General features: G+C 52.4%; 1 protein-coding gene and 1 long non-coding RNA gene across 9 annotated transcripts in view; one reads left to right on the forward strand and one right to left on the reverse strand.

Annotated features, from left to right (window-relative positions):
* Window positions 1-551: 551 nt before the first annotated feature.
* On the reverse strand, window positions 552-10,497 carry LOC120611424 (uncharacterized). Of its 8 annotated transcripts, none has more exons than XR_005655196.1 (5): window positions 8,522-10,497; window positions 6,513-7,633; window positions 4,381-6,338; window positions 2,757-3,756; window positions 552-1,751 (listed from the first exon to the last, which is right to left on the reverse strand). It is a non-coding gene; the product is annotated as an uncharacterized LOC120611424 (long non-coding RNA). The 8 variants fall into 8 exon arrangements; XR_005655194.1 differs by lacking the exon at window positions 552-1,751 and having other exon boundaries at window positions 2,357-3,756; window positions 8,522-10,197; window positions 10,305-10,497; XR_005655195.1 differs by lacking the exon at window positions 552-1,751 and having other exon boundaries at window positions 2,357-3,756; window positions 8,522-9,594; window positions 9,850-10,497.
* Window positions 10,498-10,748: 251 nt separating this feature from the next.
* SYNJ2 (synaptojanin 2) overlaps window positions 10,749-21,426 on the forward strand; it is a 95,438-nt gene continuing 84,760 nt past the window's right edge. Inside the window, exon 1 of the mRNA XM_039873936.1 lies at window positions 10,749-10,982. Coding sequence (XP_039729870.1) covers window positions 10,856-10,982 — 127 coding nt within the window. The 5' untranslated portion in view covers window positions 10,749-10,855. The remainder of the gene's footprint in view (window positions 10,983-21,426) is intronic.

The raw sequence follows: 21,426 nt of genomic DNA on the forward strand, positions 1-21,426 counted from the left end.
CCCTTCTCTCCTGCGCTTCAAATCCTAGCCACCTTACTCTCCCCGAGCTGATCTGTCTCCTTAACTCAGACCACGAAACTATTTGGTTTTCTGCCTCCGTCTGGGCCTGGAATCTGCACTCACACAGTAATTGGGCCGTCATGGGGCTCCCCTCATTCCTCTCGGTGATCAAAGTCCTGCAGTGCCAGCTGTCGAATGTCTGAAACCATTTTCATATATATTCTCTATTTAAGGAGAGTAAACTGGCCTGTATCATCACGGCAGGAAGTGGACAGCCTATCAATTTTTTAAATCTAAGGTGGGGGTAGTTTTCACAGAAAACATCTGGGCACACATATTCTTCAAAGTTTAATTTTCAAGTATGTTGCAGCTTTTATCATTTGGTTCTCATTTCCTCCGGGCTCCGCGATGGACTGTGCTTTCCCATCTCCATAAAATTAGTCATCACCATGTGACATTCTTTGGCCAAAGAAAGGAGTTGGAGCAACGCGTGCACCTCCAGGGGGAAGCATGTGATTGCTGGCGCTCGCTCTCCAGCCCTTCCCCTACGGTGACAGTGGAGTCAGTGGTGACATAAAGGAGCTGAAGGGTTCAAGCAGCTTAGAACTGAGCCAACACACTGGGGAGAGACAGCCTGGAGAGCTGCTGGGACCACAGCAGATTATGCATGAGCAAGAAATAAATTCCTGCCACGCTGAGCCACTCAGATCTGGAGTTGGTCCTTATGCAGCTCAAGCTGCACCAGCCTGTCCTGACTGCTGTAGTCCCCCTGGTGGCCGAGCCAGAGTCTGCGTTCACCCAGACCCCGAACAGGTGTCTGAAAATATGCTGCCTTAGTGACGCAGGAGTATTTGAAAATGTACCATTTGGAAAACTATCAACCCACAAGAGGAAGCAAAACGAAACAAAAATTTATAAAAGCAAACCATTTTTGTGAGACTGAATTCTTTTGTTGATGTGTTGAAATCACTTCCAGATGGATCAATCCATTGCAATTCAGAAGGGTTTATTCCTCCCTTGCCACACGTCTTAACAGAATGGAAAACAAATTAGCATGAATGGTAGGCACGTACCTACACCAGGAGAACCCGCCCTGGTGAGTTAAAAATGTCCTTTGAGGAGCCCTCAGTTCTTGATCCCGGTCTTTTGCATGGTGTTAGCTCTGCATTTCCTGGTGCCCTCCACATTTCTTCGTAGTTAAGATTAATTTCCAACCACCCCTAGAGGTACTTTTGTTAGCAGCTTCTTCTAACTTGCTTCTGAAATGGGAATTCTTGGCCTGTGGGCCATGTAGTACTTGGGTGTGTGTATCAATGAATCCCATGTGGTCATAGACAAGTAATTCATGTGCCTATTTTTACCTTTTTTTTTTTCCCCTGGGGAAGGTGTATCTTTCATCAGATTTTTAAAGGTATAGGTGACTCATTAAAGGGTCACTCTTAGACGTCAATATCCTCACCTAACCAGACTTTTGTTAACTGCATCCTGTTCTTTTTCTTGTAATTGCTTCTCCTTCTCTCTCCTTTAATAACACATGAGCTAAAGGGATGTCCTGGACGGGGAGAGATGAGTCATTGCACAAGTGGATGGGAAGTCGTTTCCAGTGAGTCCTCGAGGCTTCCAGCTGATGCCCCAGGCTGGCTGTCTGAGCGACACGGTATTTTAATCCGTGCCATCACCGTGAAAAGCACCCAAGAGCTCTTTATGCTCAGAATGGCTGTGCTGAGTGCCGCAGAGCGAAGATCTCTCACCTTTTGGCCAAAGGAAGGAGAAACGGGAAGGGATGAGCCGTGAGGGGAAAGGCAAGCAAGCCCTTCCTCCGAGAGGTGTGTTTCCCTTCAGAGCCGACCGTCCTGTGTGGCTCCGTGTGGGGTTTGACGTTTTTGTATGAAGGGTTTTGGAAAGAACGGGAAAAGTTGTGGCAGAGAATCAAACGAGAAGGCAGAGAAAGTTGTACGTCTCCTCACCACTTCCTGAAGACCTTGGCCCTAACGGGCAGAGAAAGCTTATTCAACTAATTATGAGCAAAGCTTCCGGATGTGAAGAGCACGAAAACACCTGGCTGTCTAGTCCCTATCACTGTCTAGATAGATACGTGCAGGCACCGGTGGTCTGGGCGTGGAAGGCGGGAAGGAGCTCAAGGCTGAAAACAACTCAGTCACCGGAGACACTCAGCTCACTCCGGGAGACCTAGCTGGAGCCAGGCATGGAGTCATCGCAGATTTTTAAAATCTAATACGTTTGAAAACAAACTATAAGGTATTTTTATAGTGCCAAAGCCATGTCCTCGTTGAGAATCAACGCCTCTTTCAACGAGGGGTCCTTTCGGAAGCTGTAAAGGGACTCAGAAGACGGATACAAGCCAAGTGACCTGGGACAACAGGTCCCTTTTGATTTTTATTGTGCTCGGTAAACTCTGGGACATCCTCTTTCAGTTACCATTTTTGGTACATCTTACCTGGATTTATGTTCGATTTTGAGGTTAAAAGAGTCACATAGCTGGATCCGCAAAAACGCTGTAATATTTTTTCAGCTGCTGTCAGCTTTTTATTTCACACCCCTTTTCGTCCATACTCCCTGAGAAATATGTCCATGGGGACAGTGACAAGTTGGTCTCATTTCCAGAGCTGTGCCGAACATACTAACGATCTGTGCCTGAGTCAACGGCACACGAGGGAACCTGAATCCGTTAGCTACCTGGTACAAAAATAAGTTCTCCCAGATAGAATAAAACACGAAACCAGAGAAGAGCGTACCCAGCAGACAAACACGGGGCGAGGCACTGGGACCGCTGTCTAATAGCAAGTCCTGTTCGGGCTCTGGTGTTCTCGTGAGCAAATCAGAAATCGTTCCTGTCCTTCCCATTCCTCCAGGTTCGCCTTCAGAGGAAGTAAATGAAACGTGGGAAAAATTAATTGATAACCGTTGCCAAGGCAGCATCGAGTCCTGTGCCCAAAGAACAACAGTGATGACCAGATGCTGGCTACGAAAAGACAGGGCAGACACTGCCCGCCATCCAGCCCCAAACCCGTTAGTCCCCAATGGCTTTCTCAAGTGTCCGTCTCAAATGAAGAGACGGGGAAAGTGGGTGGACAGTGGCCAGGAGGCGCCGCTGTTTCTGCGATGGGTGACGCCAGAGAACGAGAACGGCACTCACTCGCTTTCCTCGCCACCGGGAGAGAAATGTCCGCCCACCCTGCCGGGTGGCCTCGCTTTCCTGGGCTCCTGGCTGCCGCCCGCGTGGATTTTAACCTCGTTAATCGCATCCTCCAGCTCCTCCAGTGACTATGGCTGCTCAGTTTGTGTGTTACGTTACCGGTACCTTGTGCATCAGCGTTTCGATTCTAGAAATGAAATTTCAGTTCTGGGAATGAAAGACAATGGCATGTGTCATCTGCACCGCCGTTTGCCAGGGTCTCCAGGCGGGTGTTCACGCGCCGTGGTTCCCTCACTCGGCAAGGACTCGTGGAATGCCAGGCACTGGGTGTCCAACGGTCACGACGGACAGGTGGCCCCGGCTTCCTGGAGCCAGCGGGACAGCGGGGGCACGCGTGGTGGCGGCGAACACGTACGTGGTGCCGGGTGCTGCTCCATGCCCTTGACTTATCAACGAGCTTCCTTCTCACAGCTCGTCCGCATGACATGTGAAGAATCTGAAGCACCGAGAAGTTAGGCAAATGGCTGGGGGTCGCCCAGCGTGGAAAGCGGAGCCGGGACTCAGGCCCAGGCCATCAGGTTCTGGAGTCCGGCGTTGATCTGCAAGATTCTGCGCGAAGGTGACCAAGGAAAGCACCGACATGGGGAGGATTCAGAGGGGAGAGAACAGGGAAATGCGCGTCCCTTTGCAGGGTCCTACGGAGGCTGGGGAAAGAGACCTGAGAGGGACCCAGCCAGTGGACAATGGCATTTTGAGTTGGGGCTTGACATTCAGGCACGGGACCAAGCGAGGGGGGCACGCCTGGAACGAGGGATGAGGAAGGAGAGCGAGGCGGCGGGTGGGAGCACAACAGAGGCGGCGGAGTGAGGGGACTCGCCAGAAGCGCATCAACAGGACTTCGCCCATCGTGCTACTGTGTGAGGGGGAGGAGAAGGAAAACAGAACAGGAGTACTGCAAGGTCAAAATGTGATTACCAATCACCGTGGTCAAGAAGAGAGAGAAGATGGGCCCAGGTGATATTTTTACCTGTATTTGGTGTATAGAATCATGTGAGTCAGCTCCATACACAGATATTCCCAACACTTCTAACTCCCTAAACAGGTGCCAGAAACACCCCACATCTTACCGTGGCCGTTTTAAGTTAAGTAATCTCAGAGAGACCACAGTGAGAGAGGCGTGGGTGGAGGGTCTCCCTTTTCAGGCGGGGTACACTAGAGCACACCTGTAACCTGACGGGAATGATCCAGGAGAGAGGAAGAGATGGGTGGGCATATGGGAAGGAACAAAGTCCTTGGGGAGGAAAGATGGGCGGGGTCCCAGCATGTGTGGAGAGAAGCGGGAACTGGTCCTCCATCACTGCCAGGAAGACGACGATGCGGGAGGTTCAGTGAAGGAAGATGAGGGCTCCTCTCTCTCAGGGAGGCATAAGGCCAGGAAGGCTGCCGAGGGCGGGAATGTGTGATCAAGGAGCAGACGATTGAAATAACTGTCTTAGAGAAAATGAGTTTAACCATGTAACTGTCTCAGGCAGTGAAGCTCTGAGATCATGAGGTTAAAAGTCACAGGCATCGTAGCACCCAACTGTGGTCCTGAAATTCCTTTTTCCACCAAAGAGAATCAGGGCTTCTTGGAGAAATGATTGGTTCCGGGTCTTAGGAGCAGAAAATGTACAAGATGGGGCTGGTACTGTCACACCAGAAGGCAAGGAACAGATCAAAGGCCACTGGAGTCATGTGAAGAAAACCAGGCGCCAACTCGAAGAGGTTCCCGCTGGCCAGAGAAGGTACATTTTGAGCACCAGTAAGGCTAGAATTACAGTGGACTGGACATCGAGTATGTGTACATCCAAATATGAGTTCACAAGGGGAAAAAAAGAAAAAAAAAAAAAAACACCACCACACAACCCAAAAACTCATTGGTCCCCATTGGAGGATATCAATGGACAAATTCACTGAGTTCAAAATGAAGAGAATCCAATTCTACTTGTTTTGTTTATGTCACCGTTGGGAATTTTCTGTTTCTGGAAGAATTTTAGCTACAGATGAAGAAGGAATGATAGAACACAACAGTTTGGGGGAGGGTGATGGCACGGATGAGCGATGGCTGCTACATCACAAGGAGGGACAATCAGACATGTGCTTCCTGACCATCCCTGACTCCCATGCAACAGAATCTGCCCGAGCTCCTGCACCCAGCCACCGAGCTACAGATAACACAAAAGGCGAAGGAACACACTAAGTGACACCACAGGGGCACACTCAGCAAGTCCAGTCTGCAGGGGAGTGCTGGGCACACAACCTGGTTTTTACAATAAGCAAATCACAAAGAGGAAAAGAAAAAAAGAAATAGGAAGAAAATCAATCTATTAGCAGGGGCTTAAGAGACACATCGGTCACATTATGGAAGCACTACTTGAATGATTCATACATGGTGGGAAGCAACTTATTTTATGAGACAATTGGAAAGATGAACTCTAACTGAACGTTTGGTAATATTAAATAATTACTGCTTAGAAAAATGACACCAATATGCAAGGTTATACGATTTCTCCAGTAGCATTAGGGACTCGGAGGGAAGGAGAGAAAGGCCACGTGACAATGTCGTGGGAGGTCGCAGTCTGGGCAAACGAATGAACGAGTTCACCAATGAGCTGAGGATACTGGGTTTTTGCCTTCAATAGTCACCGTGTTAATATCTAATGAAATATCATGTGTAAAAAAGTACTCTGAAAAATGGTGAAATCAGGGCTAGAAATCTTTGAGAGCCAGCAGTGAGCACACACAGAGACGCAGTCAACACACCGTTTGCTGATGGGGCGACTTGCTTCGCCATCCTTATGGCGGTCATATTTTTGTCAACCCTCAAAAGGGGCGTGTGAACGAATGGGTGGTTTCTAATTTGTGGACGTATTTAGACGAGAACTCTTGTTAAAGTCATAATTAGTTGTCCATTTAAGGAATCCCTTTTAAGGAAACTACAAAGGTACACGAAATTGAAGGAACCCCGAAAATCATCCGCGTCATCACCTCCATCAGCACCGCGTGCTCAGAGCCTGATTAGAGGGTTTTGTCCAGCACGTTCACTGCGTTGTCGGAAGTGGGGAAACTGGAACGTGGTCCAACAAAGGCGACCGTGTAGCCAGCGGTGGGGACAGGAGGCACGAGGTGTGGTCACAGGAACCTGGAGTGTCACAGGGAGGGCGTCATGGTTCAGAGTCACGGTCTCAAGTTCATTGCAAGCTTTTAATAATCCAAAATCAATAACTAGATCCTCAGCCATACAGAGGGTCAAGCGAAAAAAAAAGAGTCTTAAAAAGAACTATCCCACCCACCCATCCTCCAAAATCGCTCTGACCGGGGACAGCCGTGACGCCACACAGCCAGACCCAAAGGTCCTGTCTGCATCCTCCTGGCCCCATCTCAGCCTTCGCCATCGTTGATGCCATCTGCTCCTTGAGACACTTAGACCCCCGGACACTCTTAACTGCCGGCTGAACTCCTACCCCATGGACCTCTCCTCTCCCCAGCGCACATGCGGTGGCCGGAGCGCCCCCGGCTCAGGCCGCACTCCCCCCCTGCTGAGCAACACTCAGCCCTTGGTGAACCCAGGCAGGCCCTTGGCTTTAAAGGATCCAGTTGCTGACAGCCTCCACGTTTACGTCTCTGCCCAGGGTGACTCGGCCAGGAGAGACGAGGGACAGCTGGTGCGAGGTGCTGCCTGGTGCGAGGTGCTGCCTGGCGGGAGGTTACACGCTTCTCAGAGACAAAGACTGGTCCATGCAGTCAGGCCACCTCCAGGGCCGGCAGGGCTGCATCACAGTTCAGCTTCTTCATTCTCCCTCGGGCAGTGCTGGTCTGGACGAGTCCTCAGCTCCGGGTCTGTCACAGGGAACCAAACCGAAAACCATGGGGAGGCCGACGGTGGCCAGCAGAGAGCGTCTCAATCCTGTCGACTCTACCTTCAGACCCTGGAGAGCTTCGGGACGGAGAGCCCAGAGGATTGAGACATTTTCCTTCTTCCCTAAAGAAGAGCCAAACTGAAGATCCGCCAAGGCTGCCCGCTTAGGTGTCTGTTCTCTCTCGGGGACCAGGGACCTGAACGCCACAGCCAACGTTCTGGGCCCTTCCCGCTCTCTCGACTCCCACTCCTGCTGTTTCTGCTCACCGGGAGCTCACCGCGGGCCAGGCCCCCAGGGGGTGGCACCTCCTCCCCTCTCCACCCTGCCCCGCCCTGTCCCCTTGGCCCCCTCCTCGCTGTCCCGCCCCCCTCGGAGGAGCGGGTCCTTCCAGCGTTTGGGGGCCTTCCTTTCTCACGTCTGCAGACAGCATCCTTCCCACGCAGCATCATCTTCGGCTCTCCTCCCCGTCCTTCTGCTGCTCGCCCTCTGACACGTGCGGGCCTGGCCCGTCTTAGAAAGGCCGCGGCCGTGCCCCCTGCCTGCCATCGTGTGCAGTGTGTTTCTCCCAGCCAGGCTCCTACAGCGCGCAGATGTCCGCGTCCCCTCCTTAATTCTTTGCAAGCTGACCTTTCCACCCAGCCCTCTAACACCGCCGCCCGCTCCAAGGCCACCGCCACCTTCTCACCGACCCGCAGTTCTTTTCTGAGTCCTCATTCTTAGAGACCTTTCTGAAGTTTTCAAACCACTGACCACTCCCTGCTTCCAGAACATTCCACACCCAACACTTGGCTCCTCTGACCTCTCAGGCTACTTCTTTCCAGTCTTTTCCTTCCATCCCTCCCAGGCCCGGACACCGGCCGCCTCTTCTAGCCTGTCTCCACTCCCCAGCAGAGACCTGTTGCCCGCACAGCCTGCTCTTCGCTTCTGGCTTTTCCCACTGGGGGACCCTCCTCATCTTACACCCAGCATGACCCAAGCCCTTCCCGCTTCCCCACCCCCGGCTCCTGTCTCTGCTCACACCAGCCTCCTCCCGAGGTCTCCTGTCTCTGTGGTGATCCCACCGCTGTCCCAGTCCCTAAACGCTGAGCTCCTTTCGGGGTCCCTGCTGTCCGTTTGGCCTCTCGTGGAATCAGGTGTCACGTTCAGCTTTTCACTAGTTGCCAAGCTCTGCACCGTTTCTCTCTCTGCTCTGAGGACTTCCCGGGCTCCCTGGCCCCCTGGGGCCTGCGTGACTCCCCACCCCACGGCCAAGTTGAATTTCCTGCAGTGGCCTCCTCCGGGGGCTGACGGAGCTGGCCTTTCCTTCCTTCCTCACCTCCTCCCTCCCAATCGTAGGCCTTCAGGAGCTCCACGTCTGGGAGGCGGGGGGTGGCTGTCCCCAAACTGGGGCCCACACTCCCTGGTTCCACTCGGGAAGGTATCAGAGCTGACCGTTTCTTGAACGTCTCAACATCAGTTACTTTACCTGCTAAACGTGCCAGTATCCAGTGACCCTTGGCCTATCAAGGTGGTGTGTCTGTAAGGTTGGCGCATCCTCTGCCATCCACGTTGACAGCCCCGCTTCAAAACAGAGGGCAGCTCCCCGAAAACCCAGCAGGATCTTGGCTCATTCAGCCCATTTTCAGAAACAGGGGAACAGCTGCTCTAGTTCACTGGGTCTAAGATGCACATCGTAACATTGCTGAGATCAGGGCGTAGCTCACAATTAAATATTTTAATTGACAGCAGTTTTTCTTCCTCAGTGGTGGATAAAATAGTGGTTCGTCTTACAATTGATTGTCTTGGATTCTATAAGCTGTAAAGCTTGAGTGCTGGTCTTGACTGTAGGAAAATTTCTAAAATATGTACAGCATGGCACTGCACAGAGCTTTAAATAATGCGATGTCAGGGAAGGCAGAACAAAGGAGAAAAGATATAATTAAAAAAGACTTGGTCCCCCTCCTAAGATCTTACACCTAATTTGTGAAACAAGAGAAAAGAAATACAAAAACATTTCTCAAGCAGCACATGAGCAAGCGAGAGTGGAAGTCTACCTCTGTGAATCCGCGTCTATATAAACCCTGTTATCTGGAACCTCCGCATTCCGAGGAGCTTGGAGTCTGAAAGGGAAAGTGGGCCAAAGGGACACTGTTCTCATGAGCAAGTAACATCCTTGTGTGGACAGCTCATGAGCATCGTACCTGGGATACTTGGCACTTCTTAACTGGGTTTGTGAGCAAGGTGTCAGAAGACTCGAGAATGATTTGAATCTGTCTGTTGTTCACGTTTTTATCCTCTGAATCATCACCTGGGAGGTTGTCCACAGGGGATCGAATGTCTGGTCATTCCTGGCCATTCCTGAATGCCTGCAAGGGCGTCACCGAGTCCTGCTTGGCACTGGGGTCTCTGCTCCTTCTGGAACGTGCCCAAGGGACGAGTGGCTGGACCCATGGCTGTCTTCTCAGTGTGAGCAGAATCCGGGAGGAGAGGAACCAGGCTGGTTTGGGAGCCTGATGGAAGCACCCCCTGGAGGTCCCCGGGGGCTCTGCACACACAGCACTACAAGAGGAGAAGAAATGTCCCAAACCACCGGAAGGGCCATTCCAGGGAAAGCCTCTCCCCACGCCCCTCCCCTGCAGGTGAGTCCTGCCAGCCGGGCGGAGGGGCCCTGCCTCCTTGTACTTAGCTGGGAGGTCATCCTGGGTGGGGCCACCTACCCCAGCGGATGCTGCACAGGTATGTGCCGGTGTTCACATGCGTGAGCACAAACTGGTTTGTCGTAGCATCTGCCCTTAAGTCCGGGACTTTACTCACCAGAGCAGGAGGAGGGTTTGCGAGTTGGAGGGCGAAGGGCACCGGCGGGGGGAGGGGAAGAGCTCCCCACGTCGCTCCCGCCCCCGCCAGCGCCTCACAGTTGCCCCTGCTTGTCGATTCCCAAGCTTTCAGCCCTTCGCTCCTCTGACCCCGGCCCCGTCCTGTAAGGGCGGTGGGGGTCGGGTGGACAGGTACTGCCGTGGGGAGAGCGGGCTCAGAGAAGTCAAGGTCACCTGGGAAACGGCAGCTCCAGAGAGATCTCAGCTCCCTCCGAGACAACTCACCCTCGATCTCCGGAATTTCTGCCGGGTGTGGACAATGGACCGCGGTCCCCGCACGTATAAAAAGCTAGTAAAAGGCAACGTTTTTCGGACACTCGCTAAGCCCTTTACGCGCGAATTAACTCGACCCTCCGCAGCCTCACGACGCAGGTCCCGTTACTACCCGCGCTTTACCTGCAAGGCCGCCGCGGCGGAGCCCAAGTGACCCGCCCGGGGACGCAGAAGTGGACGGAGAGGGAGGCGCAGCCCCGTGGGCGGGGCCGGGGACGGCGACCGCCGCCGGTGGCTTCAGCCCCGCCGCGCCAGCCGGGCCGGGGCTGCCCATATAAGGCCGCGGGGTCCGTGCGGACCGCAGGACCAGCAGCGGCCCCCGCCGCGGACGGCAGCCGCCCCCGCGCCGAGGAACGTGCGGCGTCCCCGCGCCCCCGCCCGGCCGCAGCCTCCGCGGGCGGCGCGCCCCTCCCCGCCCGGCCCACGGGGACCCCCGAGCGAGCCCCGGGACGGTCCGGCGACGCCGCGCGGGCGGCGCGGGGCCGGGACGCGGGGAGGCGCCCGCGCGCTCACCTGCCCGGGGCGCGGGAGGCGGCCGGGGAGGCGGCCGGGGAGGCGGCCGGGGAGGGGCCTGCGCGCGGCTGGCGCCTCGGCGCAAAGCGAAACTCCCGGGAGTCGCGCGCTCGGGGAGCCGTGGCCGCTGCGCGCCCTCGGGCCGGACGCGGCCCGCGCCCATGGCTCTGAGCAAAGGGCTGCGGCTGCTGCGGCGGCTGGAGGCCGCGGGGGACAGCAGCGTCCTGCTGGAGGCGCGCGGCCGCGGGGACTGCCTGCTCTTCGAGGCCGGCACCGTGGCCACGCTCGGTGAGTGCGCACGACCCCGCAGCGCGGCCCGGCGCTGGGGCCGCTCCCCGGCTCCCCCGGCTGGGAGGAGGGGCGCCCGGGGGGAGGGAGGGCGCCTTCCCTGCCGAGACGAGAGACGTGGGCACCTCCCGTCCCGGAGGTGACCGCCGGGGCCTCAGGGTGCGGGGTGGCGGCTTGTTTGAATGCAGCGACGCCGGGACGCCAGAGTCCACTTCTGGCTGGGCCCCTTGCGCCGGAGGCCCGCGGCTCCTCCGAGAGCACCCCCGCCCCCGGCCTTTGATGTCCCGCGATCCGCCTCGCGCCAGACAGATTTCTGAGGTTCACAAGGGTTGATTTAAGAGCCAGCCAGACCACGTGCCTGGCGCTCTTTCTCTTGGGCACCTGTTGATGAAACCCGTTGGTTCGTGTGGCTAGCTTCACTCCCAGAGGAGGGGATGCGGACGGAAGCACCATGACTAGACTCCGGAGAAACCGCAGATGGCATCTTCGTGTGTGTTACTAGGTGCTGTAGAGTCTGCTCGGACTCCTGGTGACCCTATGAATGAATGACCCTATAAACGAATGCTGCGCACAATGTCCTGTCCTCAACAGCCTGTTCGGCTCCTGCCAATGGCTTCCTTTATCGAGTCAGTCATGTCACGTTTGCTCTTCCTCTTTTTCCTGCTCATGCATCTTGGTGGAGAGGCCTGGGTAAAGCAAAGAATAGAACTTAGAGGCAAATATACTTCCCGATGGCTCCCTCTTTATGCTGGGTGTATGTGGAATTGGCCGCCAAGCCGGTATGTTTCACATACGCGCTTCAGGAAGTCTCGAGACTGGCATTGTGCCAAGGACTTTAGAGACAAGCTCATTTAATTTTCACAATTCTACATAATGCTGTTATCCCCATATGACAGATGAGTAAACTGAGGCCCGAAGAGGCCAATGTGACACAGCTCTTTTTGACTCCCATGTGGCGATTTCTGTAATGTCATCCAATGCATGGCTTCCTGGAATCACCCATCCCCCGCCCTTTGTTTTGTGGCTGACATTCAGAAAGAAGGCGTAGTGACACCAGAGTGACTGAAGCCTGAATGCTGGACAACAGCCCTCCTGCTGGTGTGCAGCTGGACCGTCTTCGCTTGTCCGCAGCTAAACAAAGTACAGAGGAGGGTCCCTTGTCCTTTCGGTGGTGGATGACTAGGGCACTCACGGCCACAATACTCTGTAAACGTCCTCAGTCTTTTGTTCGCCATCGTATGCATTGATTCCTCAGTTAGGATGTATGTCTTGGAAGGACTATCTCTTCTATTTCTACTTCTCTAATAATTTTATTATCCTATAGTTATGGGCTTGTTTTCAGTCACTTGGTTACTGAAACAATGTCTCTAGTACGGTCACTGCACACCGTGAGTGTGCAGTGAATCGTGGATTAAATTATTATCAGATTGTTCCAATTTGTGCTCAGTCCTGAGAAGACCAAGTTTGGTCATTTGCTAAGGTCTTTTAAGAAAAACACAGAATTTCCATTCCATTTTAGATGTCCACTTCACAGCACATTTATCAGAGCCGAGGGATTAATTTCATGGCACAAAACTATTTTTCATCGAAGAGATTAAAACGCCCTTCAGTTGGATTACAATGTTAAGCGAGATTCATACATGTTTAAGACTTCCTTTGAAGCCACTTGGAGAAAGAGACTTTCTTTTTTTCCAAAGGGAAGCTTTAAATATGATTCATGAAAGTAACGTAATGCATATTTTCCATTGAGAAATTAAGTTGGGGCTGAGATGCATGTACATTATGTTGGCGATTACAATACACCGGATTCTAGAACTGAGGATGTAATGAAAGCAGTGGGCACATCCCCCGCTCACGCGCGACCCACGTTTGTCATAACCTAGCATCCATTCATGTTTCAGTATACCTTGGGCTGAACACTTAATTTTTAAAGTCTGTTTTTCTTGAATTAAGTAAAACTATTTTTTTTTTAAGCAGCTGTAGCATTTGGTGGTGTCGCTGGTTCTGAGAAGAATGGGAGAGCCTTCTGTTACTAGAAAGTTGTCGTCTCAAACTTTTAAAGTACCCTAAATATGACATTATTGGCTAGGACGGCTCTGAGTTGGAAATCCGCATCTGCGTTCCAAAGGGCTGGCTTTTTGCTTGCTTTTCCTTGACGAGGTTAGGAGTGCTTTCATTTATTTTCCCCCAGAAGGTTGCAATCTGTACGTTTGTGTGGGACAGTACACCTGTGGCAGCCGAATCCTGACTCGTCACTTCTGTGAAGTTCAAGGTTGGGGGCAGCTTCCTTTTTCACTGCAGCCGTGGTTACCGTGATGGGTCTTCTCAGTGAGGAACGAAAGTCCAGGGACACGTAAGCAGAGCGTTTATTCCTATGTGGACAGTGGTTTCTCCCCGGCCACCAAGTGGTCCTGAGTTCTTCCCAGCTCTGTGGCAGATGCACGCTGCTGCTTTTAGGGGGAGCAGCAGGAGAGCTAGGTGGTCCCCACAAGTGTAAGCACAGCTAGTAAAGGCATATTTTACCCCATGAGGATCCTACCTTGAAAAGGCCTTTCGGTGGAGAGGGGCTCACGATTGCTTGGTGTTTTTCAGGTGGTGTTCCGAGGCAGTCGGGGCCTTGAACTGGCTTGTGAGTTTAGGAAAGGCCGCTGGTCCTTGACTGGTGGGTTGCTGGGAGGAGCCCTTCTGCTCCAACATGACTGCAGAGGTGGCCACATCAGGCCGTCTAGCCGGCCAGCAGACAGTTGCTGAGATGTTCTTCCCAGTTCTTGCTTCTAAAAGAGTCGGGTGGAGAATCTGTCTTTGATGCCGATCAGTGGGAACAGGAATTCCAGAGGCAGAAAAGCAAACATATTGGCACTCATTCCAAAGGTTTTTATAAAGTTTTCTTGGTGACCTGATTCAAGGGTAGCAGGCTTCTCGGATAGAGGTGAAAAGCCATAGCGTGTAACAAGTCCCCTTGGCTCACAATCCAAAATTAGGGTACAGATGTTCTCTTATTTACACATTGGGACAAAAAGTATTTGCTGTCTCTCCTTTGTCTCTTTTAGACTTAGTGTGGACAAAACGAAGGGGAATGTGCCTATCGCTCATGGATTTTGTCCATTTTCAGAGCTGGCACCAATGCTCCAAAGTTCAATGTTCTCCAAACAGCCCCTCAGGAGGGGGTGGGCTGCGAGTGTCCGTGTGTTTGCACGTGTTTGTAAGCGAGTGCTGCCCTGCCCAGCCCAGGCCCCCCTTCACCAGCCTTGCTCGCTGTTGATCAAACAGCGGGGGAGGGGGCGGGGAGGAAGGAGGCTTGGGAGACTTAATTAAGTTAATTAACGAGTGTCCCTAAATTACTTAGAGCTTCTGGGGGCAAAGTTTCTGTGTAAACACTGGGCTTGGGTTTTCCCAGCTGCCTCGTTTGTGAGAGGACACAATGTAGCACTTTGTTTGCATTGGGGAGGTGGACCTAGAAACCAAGCTTCATCTAAACTGTTGCCTTGTCACTTTCTCTGGTTCTGTGGCCTGGATTTGTTTGGTCAGTGGCTTGAAGTTTGACCTGCTTAAGCACATCCGAGAGGATCAACTGAGTGGCTGGTCTGTCACTTCTCCTGGGTGAAGACGGAAGCACAGATAGGGCCAGGTGGGGTTCCAGGCGCCTGACTTGGGAGATGGAGCAGCAGCATCGGCCTGTTGGCCTCCTTGGCTGCAGCACGAGTCCTTCCTAATCACAGGTTTTCTCAGCAAAATATTTATGGAAATGCAAACTGGGTTAGTGGGGGCTTCCCCCTACCCGGGAGTTACAAAAACTTGATTTCAAATCTTGTCAGGCTCCTTTTGAGGCTCTTTAACCTTTCATGGTGAGAATTTTCAAAATTCACAAAAGCGAAAGGAAAAACAAATTCCCATGTACCTTTCACTTAGCCTTGATAATTATAAATATATTTCAAATCTGTGTCACCCATCTCTGTATTTTTTTATGAAAAATAAGTCTCCTAAAATTTAGTTGGTTCAGTGCCAAGCAAGGCTTTAATTTATTTGACTTGGCTTTTTTTTTCCTTCCTGACTTAACATTTGCATATATATGTGTAGGTTTAAATTTTACTCAATAGATTTAAATGTAACCAATAGCAGAAACTTGCTTGTTCATGGCTGTGTGAATTGGTTCCCAGATTCTGGCCAAGAAACATTTTGAAAAGCAGAATGGTCACATGGGAAGAGTAAACCACAGCCTTGAAGAGCAGGGGGTCCCCTCCTTGGGATGTCGCCGATGGGCTCGAAGGAGACAGTCTGGACCCACTGCCCCTAGACCATGACAAGAGGGTCCTTGCCCGGTACCTGTCACCAGGACGAGGAGTTGGGACAAGGGGCTGTGTCCACCTGCTGCTTGTGCTCCCAGTCTGGACGACACTACAAGTACACAGGACCATGGAGTCCCCGAAACACACCGCACCCAACCTGCTTCCCGCCTGCTCAGGTCACTTCCCAGGGCCCCGAGAGACTGTGCAGTGGAGGTGTCACTTCAGGCTCGGGGGCGGGGGGTGTGGCAAGGGTGCCGGGCGTGGGTGGAACCAGACACACACCGGCTGCGGTGTCCTCGGGCGTGTGCGTGAGGCCCTTGGCAGGGTGGCATGAAACCTGGAGAGTGGGAGGTCAGTGGAAGAACCGGGGCCCGGCCAGGTGCAGCTCCCCGCTACTGTCCACATCCTAGACCTGGCCTTGTAGCTAGTCCCGGGGGATACTTCTCAATCTGACAGGATAGAACACATTTTGTTTCCTAGTTTGTTAACTGGATGTAAAACTTAAAACTAGTTTGACTTATGGGGTATTGGCCCCATTGGTACTGTGGCTCAGACCCGGCAGCGTCGGGGCAGCCTGCTCGGGACACCTGTGTGAGTCTGGGTCTGTCTCACTCGGGGTGTTCGTCCCTGGGATGCCTGGGCGCTCCTTTCTAGTTTTTGGCCGCTCAGCTTCCGTTGCTGGTCTGGTTTAGCCTTGTCCCTTGAGGATGGGGAATATTTTCTTCCTCCCCACCACCCACTTGCATTGTCCCTAAAGCATGGAAAACTGACTCATACTCAGACTTCGGACTGAGGCTGGCGTCCCTTAAGTGTTTCGGGGGTGGGGGGGCGGGAGGTGTGGGGAACCGGATTGGGCTGGCAAGGGTGTCTGCGCCACCACGCTGAAGGCTGGAAAGCAAAGACCCAGAGCTGCCGCAGAAGGAGGGGCTTTTGTTATTCTTATCCCACGGTGGGAGGCGAGGGGCAGTCAGCCGGCAGGGTTCACCCTCAAGGTCAGGATAGCCCAGTTAAAGGCACTTCTTAACTGCTTTCAAGGACTTGCTGGAAGGAGCCTTTGGGCCCTGTTATGTAAATGTAAGTCTTTCTCGAGGACAGTTTAATGAAAAATTTAAAAATGCGCATTTCTTTGATCCGGTTTTCTAAGAGTAGAACTTTATCTCCAGAAATATTCACACATCCTGATCCCATTTGGCTCCAACCATTACAAAAATGTTGGTCCAACTTGATAATAAGAGCTAACATTTATGGAGCACTCACCACGTACCAGGTGCTGCTCTAAGTGGTCTACGTGTGTCGTTTTATTTAGTCCTCACGATGAGGCCGATACTAATAATCTCCATTTTACACTTGGAGAAACTGAGGCACAGAGAAGCATGAGAATTTGCCTGAGGTTCTACCTCTAGTTAGTGGAGGAGCCGTGATTTGAACAAGGCTGGGAGGCCCCAGAGAACAACAGTATGTTTCGTGAAATCTTAGAAAAAAAGGAAATTCAGTGTGCGTATGAAGAATACCAGCTCGGTCCCATCGTCTTGGTGCTTATCCTGGGTTTTAAAACACACGCGTAGGCAGTGAGGGTAAGGGCTGCTGGTGAGTGAGCATCAGTACAACACCCCGGCTGTGACTGCCACCTGGGTGTTCACCCGACACTTTGCGTGGAGTGACGTTCAGGCGTGGGGAAGCAGTCACCCCCTTTTGAGCAGGGGATGTGTGGCCTTCGGCCTTGTGTCCCGCAGAGCTGCGGCTGTGCTGGGTCTTATCCTTTGTGGATGCCTCAGCACCCAGAGCCTGGCTGATGCCAACGCAAGGTGCCAGAGAAACTGCTAGGCTGCTCAGCCTAGAGGCAGCAACGAGACACCAGCCTTCCAAGGACATGCTTCTGAACAGGACTGTCAAACAGAACGCGGGGCTGGTGCTGGTGTCACCGCGAAGGTCCCCCCCTCCCGCATTTTGCATGGGGGGCGGTTCCTGCGCGTGGGTTCTGGGTGCCCTGTAGGAATATATCTTCCTGGCCTAGTTCACTCTGCCACGTGGGTGGACTTAACCGTGCATTGCACCCAGGGTGGGCACTGGGCACCCGTCGTGGGCCTGGGCTGCATCAGCCACCTTAGCTAAGGGCCCCCGGCCTGGAAGGCGGGATGCCTCTGGCCGTGTCCTGGGGGAGGCGCAGGCTGCATTCCTGGCACGCGAGGCTGGCGGGTTGCCATGTGCTTGTAAAGCTTCCTGCTTCAGAACTGACTCCGGGCGGGAGGATTCACTCAGAGCACGTTAGCTGTGGAGGGCGGGCAGGGCAGCGCCTGCCGGTGGCCCAGCTCACGGGAGCAGCTCACGGGAGCAGCTCCAAAGTATGAGTGCGAAAGTCTGAACCTGATTTTAAGGCAGTTTCTTGAGGATGTGGGACTGTTCCAGAGAGGCTTGCTGTGCTATCACGGGAGCTGGTACTTACTTCTATTCCTGCATCTTACCTCTTCTGACCCGCCTCCTCCCTTCCCCGAGGCCGGGGTATGACGGGGCGTCCTTCCCCGACCTCCTCGTCCACCCCGATGACAAGCCGCCGTGTTCTACTCTCCAGCTCCCACTCTTCCTTGTGTGTTTTCAGTGGAACCATATGGTCCCTGAGACCAGGGCCTCACCTGCCAGTCCTGCTCCTTGACAAGGTCTGAGGTGATGCTCAGGGCAAAATGGGCGATAAGAGATGACAGCGGACTTTCCCCTTGTCCTTGGAAGCAGGTGAGGTCTCACAGAGCGAGCCCGGGGGCCAGATACTCTCGTCCCAGGAATCACGCTGTTTCTCCTTTCATCCGCCTGCCCACACTCGTGCACTGGCCTGAAGACGCGCAGGAGCTTGCAGTGTAGAAAGAAAAAACAGTTTAATACTGTTGAATTGGCCAAGATGGAGCCGGGGAACTCGGGCACGAAACAGGCCGACTCCCCGATGGCGTGTAGATTGCAGATTCCGCCAGGCAATACGCCAAGGCACCGCGAGTTAGAGGTTCAGGGTCGTGCTGGGAGCTGATTGGCGGGAGGTGAGGTCGGGGTAATAGATCACTTCTTCAGGTCTTGAGGACAGTTCTCAGGTCTTTTCTGGTGTCCCTGGTTCTCATCTCATGGGAAAGTAGCCAACGGGTCATTCCACTTTAGGGCTCAGGAGCTGAATCATAAGTTAGGTCAAGATGTTATCCTTAGCCTGCCAGAGGTCCACACCCTGTGACCCTTAGTCAGCTCCGGCTACTGTCGTAGGGACTGCCGATTACCCAGGGGAAAAGCTGGGGCTCTGAGGGGCAGAGAGAGACAGAGAGGGATGTGGTTTCTAGAGCTAGGATTTAAAACTGAATGTAATCAAAGTCTTAAGGACCCCTCGAGCTCATTCCCCTTTCAGTGTCTATGTGGGATTTGAGGGGTGGGATGGGAATTGGGGGGACAGGCAGGGGTGGTCATGGCGCAGTGCTCAGACCCAGCGGAGCTCCGGGGTGGCCCAGCCACCCTTCAAGATCTAGGAAAATGGCCAGATTCAAGGTGACCATCTCAGCCGGCCACTGCTTTTATTTATTTATTTATTTTTTTGCTTTCTGCTTGCGTTGATTGATTACTGATCGGCGGCAGTCATCTCTACCCAGAAAAGGCAAACTGCTTCCCTGTCCTCAGGTCTGACCTAGAATATGGAGCTACCGCCTCCAAACCCTTCACCTGTTTCGTTTGCTGCCTCGGGCTCTGGCTCCTTATGCTTCTTTGTCTTGGGGGAGTTGAGTTAACCCCTCCAGGCCTCCGAACCCTAATCTGAAAACAAATGAATGACAACCTGTATTGCTTTTCTACTCTGAGATTCTCTGTCTTAAAAAAAAAAAAAGCTTAAACACTAAGCATAAGCAAATAAGCAACATCACCACTTGACACACATGCTTAAAATGATAAACTTCCCAAAAATATGAATCTTAGGAGAAATGATCTGGCAATGTAAAATCTAAGATGGCTCAGATGTAAGTCCGAGCCAATCCTGGGAATCTGATGCTATACATTTTTTATGGGGTACTTATAAATTAATTAAAATGCATGGGATGTATCTCCACTCTGCCCCTTTCCTATAAAACCAGCAAAAAACAAAACAAAACATATTTTAAGGCATTCACAATTTATGCTTAAATATCGGAACACAAAGTAGGGTATTTATTAAACATCAGAAACTATGATATTTTAGTAGCTCCTTCAGCCAATTCTTATTAATACGCATTGCCGTTCTTAAAACTACCTCTCATCGTGTTTCATAACTTGTTTTTTTTTTTTTAAATACTCTGGATTGGAGTGGAGCGTTTGTGTGTCTGGGCACGTGTGGTCTTTTTTGATCTGTTTTAACTGACTGTGGTCGCGTGAACTTGGCTTCACCACGAGTCTTATCCATGGCTGATGAATACTGTGTCTTGGAAAAACTCTCTTACAGCAGAGGAGACAGTTCTCTGCCGCTCTTGTTGCCTGATTTAGCCAAACTGAGGTCAGGGGGAGCAGAGCCGGATCCTGCCGCAGTGGAGGTGATCGGAAAGCTGTCAGATGTGGTGGCAGTCCACGTGACACCGCGCCCCAGCCGATTTCAACAGTGGGTTTGTTTTTATTTAAAGAGTGTGGATAAAGAGAGGAATATGGGAAAACAAGATGGAAATAAGTTGCCACCGGCCCAGGCCAGAGCCAGGCCCTCGTAACATGGTCCATCTCTGTAGTGTATCTACTTGTCATTGCACTAAGACTACCAGGATGAGAAAAGCCCGTGGACTGATCAGAGGCGGGGTGTCCGTGGGCCCCTGACCAGGAAGGGGCAGTGGTCAGAACACATCTGTGCGGGTCCCACTGGAGGGCCGGCAGTGGAGCTGCAGGAAGGGAATTCCATGTTGAAATTTGGTCTGGAGTGGAGAAACAGAATCTTTTATTTCTCATTTCCAAGGGCTACTTACCTCTTTCTCCAGAACTCTGCCTGTCTGTCTACCCATCTTATTTATCATCTATCTAACTTTTGCTGTTTATTGACAGAGGAGGAGGTATGATTTCCATTAGGATGTTTAAATATTAACAATGCCAAAGACCCCAGGGAGCCTGGGGTGGGGACTGGGAAGGTCTAGGCTTTGGTGCTGGCTTCTGGTGGTGGGAGGGTGTGCCCCCCAAAGCTGTGTGTGGGGGTGGGGGGGCGGGAACTCCCCTTTCCTGCCCAGAGCTCCACTTTCCGGGGTGTAACTTTGTGTCTGAGTCTGTCCAGAGGGGCCGTTTTTTTCTAATTCACAGGAAGATACCCTATGGGCTAGAGGTGGCCATGGAGAAAGTCGACTGGTAAAAGCTTTTTTCTAACTCGTGTGGTGTCATAACATTTTTAATCCAACCATGGAATTGGTACTTGTACCCCTACGGCGTGGGAACAAATTGCATAAGACCACATATATGAAGTGAGAAATTATAATGAAATCCTGGTGCTCGCCTAGAAATAGCTCCAGCTCTGGAGTGGTGGGGGGTGGGGGGGAGGGAGGGTCGAAGCTGCGTGTCTGACTTCAGCAGCACCCTCCCCCGCTAGGTTTCTGGTTCAGTTTGCTGGTAGGAAAATGAGGTTACTGAGAACCTATTCGAATTTTGTCTTAAGAGAGAAAACAGAGCCAGGAGGAACACTCGGAGAGCGGCCCTGTGAGCTTTGGCGGGTGGCCTTCGTACCCCAGGCCGGTCAGCACCACTGTTGTCCTGGGCCCTCTGTGGCTTCTGCCTTCTCCCCTCTGGACACTCGCAAGTCTTGGGCGCGGCTAAGATTCTACACTTAGAAAATCCAGGAGGCAGGTCCTGAAGTGTCCATGATGCAGTGAGATCATGGCTGGCATTCGTTGGTCAGTATTCCAGACAGACGGACACGCACGCACAATGGAAAAGGGGATGTGAAATAAGATTGGGGAAGGGTCGAGAGCCGTTGGAGGTGGCTGAGAGGTACGTGCTGGTCCATTGGACTTCGTGCATTAATACGCCGGCTGCTTTTCAAGCTCGATAGATAAAACTTGATAGCTTTCCCATGTACCGGCATTAGTCAATTAGAGTTTATAATGGGAAGAAGATTCCACTCCCAGTGACAACAGTTTCTGGGAATAAACATAATGAAATAGATAAGGCCTAAAAGAAGAAAGTGATAAAACTTTAATATGGAA

Source organism: Pteropus medius, unplaced genomic scaffold (assembly GCF_902729225.1).
Source record: "Pteropus medius unplaced genomic scaffold, Ma_sr-lr_union100, whole genome shotgun sequence".
Taxonomy (NCBI): domain Eukaryota; kingdom Metazoa; phylum Chordata; class Mammalia; order Chiroptera; family Pteropodidae; genus Pteropus; species Pteropus medius.